Source organism: Oryza glaberrima, chromosome 4 (genome assembly GCF_000147395.1).
Source record: "Oryza glaberrima chromosome 4, OglaRS2, whole genome shotgun sequence".
Taxonomy (NCBI): domain Eukaryota; kingdom Viridiplantae; phylum Streptophyta; class Magnoliopsida; order Poales; family Poaceae; genus Oryza; species Oryza glaberrima.
In genome coordinates, this window is record NC_068329.1 from 10,350,954 (window position 1) to 10,354,890 (window position 3,937).

The window sequence follows — 3,937 nt, forward strand, 5'->3', positions numbered from 1 at the left end:
ATTGTTCGTACGCATCCTAATATTAACAGCATCCATTGTGAACAGAGTGATAGACTTCAGTTGATTTTGAAACGTAAAGTGTCAGAGATATAGGTAAAACTAGTTTCAAAAAAAAAAGATATAGGTAAAACTTAATTATATGACATGGTACCGATCAATCCTTTTGCTTGTAAGTTGTAACCGCATGCGAACGATTTATTATCTATCTCAGAACTCACTTGCGTAGTAGTTAACACGAATCACTGGAAGCACCGTCACTCGGTTACTAAAAAAAATATACATTTGTGTAACAAAAGAACAATAAATTTTTTTTAACAGTAGATGTGGGAGTTCTCCCGGATATATTAAAATGACAATAAATTTGAGACATAAATTTGGAGGTTTCATACAAATCTTTTGTTACTATATAAACAAATCTTCATCATACAAAAGAAAAGGCACAATTAACCATGTCGTCTTCCTTCTCGTGCCTCGCCATCCTGTCGCTGCTGGCGCTTGCCTCCCACCTGCCGGACGCCGCCTCCGCGCCCCGCGGCATCGGGCCGCTCAGCCCCGCCGCGGCCGCGAAGCTGGTGTCCGCCGTCAACGACGCGCGGCGGCAGGCCGGGGCGCCGCCGGTGGTGTGGAGCGCGGCGGCGGCCCAGCGCGCCAAGCTGAGCGCCGAATGGCTGAGCGGCAGCGGCCCGACCGAAGGCCGGTGCGACGTGGCGAACGCCAACCTTGATCCGACGTTCCGAGTCCTGCGCAAGCCGATCGTGGCCATGACGTACTTCGTCACCGGCGGCGGCCCCGGGCGGCGGCGCGCGGCGGACGCGGTGGGGGCCTGGGCGGAGGGGCGGCGGTGGTACGACGCAGGCGCCAACAGGTGCGTGGCCGGCGGCGGCGAGGAGTGCGCGAGCTACAAGGACATGGTGCAGCCGGCGTGGAAGACCGTCGGCTGCGCCGTCGCCCCGTGCGCGTCCGGCCAGACGCTCACGATCTGCGTCTTCTCCCCTGCCGGCTGATTTCGCACTAATTAATAATGTTCAGACCCTTGAAAACTGACCAAATTTATGAAGTAACCATGTACTTTGCCCTTGATCGGAATAAATTTCCGCCAAAAAGTTGCATTCCAATTTAAAGTTTTAAATCGTTGACAAATAGTAGAAATTAACGTTATGTAGCAACAAGTAAAAATGATCTTTGCGAGCTGCGTCATGCAAATTTCGATAAGAACAAAAAGGGCGCAGATAACGCCCTGAATACACACAATCGTTTCATGACAAAGAACATCCTAATAATGAACAAAAATTCTTCCTGTAATAATACAATGGATTTCTAAATGGTATTCGACAGAAAATTAGGATATATTTATTTTTCTACAAATTCCTTCACTACCAAATTCACGTTAAGATCTGTGGTCGAACTCTTCCTCCAGCTCTGAAGAGCTCCTCTTCTGTAGCGTCAGCAACACCCTAACTCTCTATCTAAAAATCCCTGTCAACTCCTCTGTCAACACCTCGGAAGGGGGTCCCCATGGGATCCTTTGTAACCTTGCTTGTACAAACTCGGTTTCCCTCTCTTCTCCTTTTATGAAATGGGCAGAGCTCCTGCTTTTACCCTAAAAAAAAAAGCAACACCCTAACTGTGATAGAGAACCAGGTGTTATCATATCAAGATGAATCTCAAATCTATCTATACCATCCAAAAGCCTATTGTTACTGATCTTGATCGTTTGTGTTGGCTACAACAGTGCAGTAGCAGTCAACTAAATAGTTATAAAAAAATTTAAAAAAAATGACAAGATAGATCAATATTACATATATCACTCTACAAACATGCAATTTCAAATTCAACTTCTACAAGTTGTAACAAAAATAACAAAATTATCTGCAAATATATGTATAGTAATTTGAGTTTGTTTGTTATTTTTGTTATAATTTAGAGAAGTTGAATTTTAACTTGCATATTTGTGAAGTGATATATTACATATTCATCTATCTTGTGAATTTTTTTTAATTTTTTTATAACTATTTAGATGACATGCAATAAACTGGTGGACATCCAATAAGTAATTAAAACAGTTTCCCAAGTAACACACCCTTGTTGATGCTGCTATAAATCAATTGTTCTGTATAGATTTTGGCTGACTGGCTGGCTGCGGAAACTAGCACTACTAATCAGACTCATTATAGCCACGTGGAAATAAGTTCATTGTAGGGAGTTCAATTTTCATCCTCGAAACGAAATGTCAGATATAATAGGTATCTCAACTATTAAAACCGGTGCAATGTAGGTTCCAAGGTGATATAACGAGTAGTTGTAATTGTCCGACGTGGCAATTTGACCTGAGTCAACAACACTGAGTCAGCGTTGTCAGGGCCTCTTCACCTTTCTATCTTCACTTATCTCTCTCTTCCACTCAACTGGCGTTGTTCCCATCTCACCTGGCGGCGAGCAGTGAAGAGGATGGTGGCTGGCTCCAGCGTGGGACGACGTCGCCCGATGGGGGACGACGGCAATGCGGCCCATGGCACGCGCGACGTTTCCCTGCGCCTCCACGGTGTCCACTGTCTCTCATAGACCACAGTTGCCGCCGGCTCAGCCCCGTAAGGTACACCATGATATATATATAGTGGCGCTAGGTAGACGACACCCTCTTCACGAGCGACGCTGCGTGCCGGCTCGTGCACCTCACCGCCGCCGCCGCAGCCACCACCACGCGGGCAGCCTCTTGCTCCTAGCTTGGCAAGGCCGATGCGGAGGGCGTGGCGGTCGATGTTGCACGCGGCAGGTACTTATATGGGAAGTATCGTCGTCGCGGTACTCAACAAACACGAAGCCCCTCAGTTTGCCCGTGGCCTTGTCGACGGCAGGCTGGACCAACACGATCTTCAATTTGTCTTCAAGAGCTCCTCCAACGAACAAACGCTCCTCCGAAACAACCAAAAACTAAACCTAGAACGCAAAACGAGGAAAAACACTAATAAAAACCAAATGAACAGTACAATTAAAGTTCATAAATGGGTAGAGCTTGAATTTAGATGAATTATGGGACTCGAACGACCTCATTCCGAGTTCGTATGAATTAGATATGAATTTTACAAGATTTAATTCCAATTAGACCTATTAAAGAAAAAACTATTCCAAATTGATTAAACAATTTACAAATGATTTATAACTGTGACAAAAGATTAAAACATCCTTTGAAAATAGATTAGATCATATTTAATAGATGACATATATTAAAAAAGAATAATATGTCATTGAAAAGAGATAACATGATTCATATTGATTTTGCAATGGCTTGATATGGCGCTGATGTCAGCAATGACATCATCACCGGCGGTGGCTCTGAAAGGCAGCGAGGACTGAACGGCGGTGCTCCGGCAATAAACGATAGCTCCGGGAGAGATAGGAGACGACGGCGAACTCACCAACGGCGATGACGACGAGAAACGGCAATGGGAGACGGCCAGCGAAGGCAAACGATAGCACGGCGGCGGGAACCGATGACACCAACGTGAAGGGGAGAACAAGACGGTCCTTACGCACACTTACGCGACGACGGCGACGAAGAACAGCAGCCGGTTACGAGCTTCGAACGGCGGCGAGATCGGGACGATGGCGGCGACGGCGCTCCGGTGAACTTCGGGGAAAATGGATGGGTGGACGAGCTTCCTGAGGACCTTGCGATGCCAACGCAGGCTTCTGCGATGACCAGCGAAGACGGCAACGGCGACGCAGCTCGGCTGAGGATGGAATAGATCGGCTTCACGGCGACAACGGTGTACTGATCGACAGCAACGACGAAGCTCCGGTGGTTTGCAGCGACGGTGAAGGGGTGAACGGGCTTCGGCTTGGCACTGCGATGCCGACGACGGCCTCAGGGAGGTCCAGCGACCACGGGAGAAGCGGCAAAGCTTAGCCGGAGATCAGAACAAGGCGACGGCTCGGC

The 3,937-nt window shown here is 47.3% G+C and overlaps 1 protein-coding gene across 1 annotated transcript; it reads left to right on the forward strand.

Moving 5' to 3' along the window:
- Positions 1-449: 449 nt before the first annotated feature.
- On the forward strand, positions 450-1,004 carry LOC127770756 (pathogenesis-related protein 1-like). Its single transcript, XM_052296564.1, has 2 exons — positions 450-598; positions 680-1,004. The coding sequence occupies exons 1-2, from the start codon at positions 450-452 to the stop codon at positions 1,002-1,004; spliced, it is 474 nt and encodes a 157-aa protein (XP_052152524.1).
- The last annotated feature ends 2,933 nt before the right edge of the window (positions 1,005-3,937 follow it).

Bases quoted from the DNA above. Each gene is read 5' to 3' on its own strand.
- LOC127770756 (XM_052296564.1), top strand. From the start codon at position 450: ATGTCGTCTTCCTTCTCGTGCCTCGCCATCCTGTCGCTGCTGGCGCTT. The intron at 599-679 runs GCAGGCCGGGGC...GCTGAGCGGCAG, and splicing joins GCCGTCAACGACGCGCGGCG to CGGCCCGACCGAAGGCCGGT.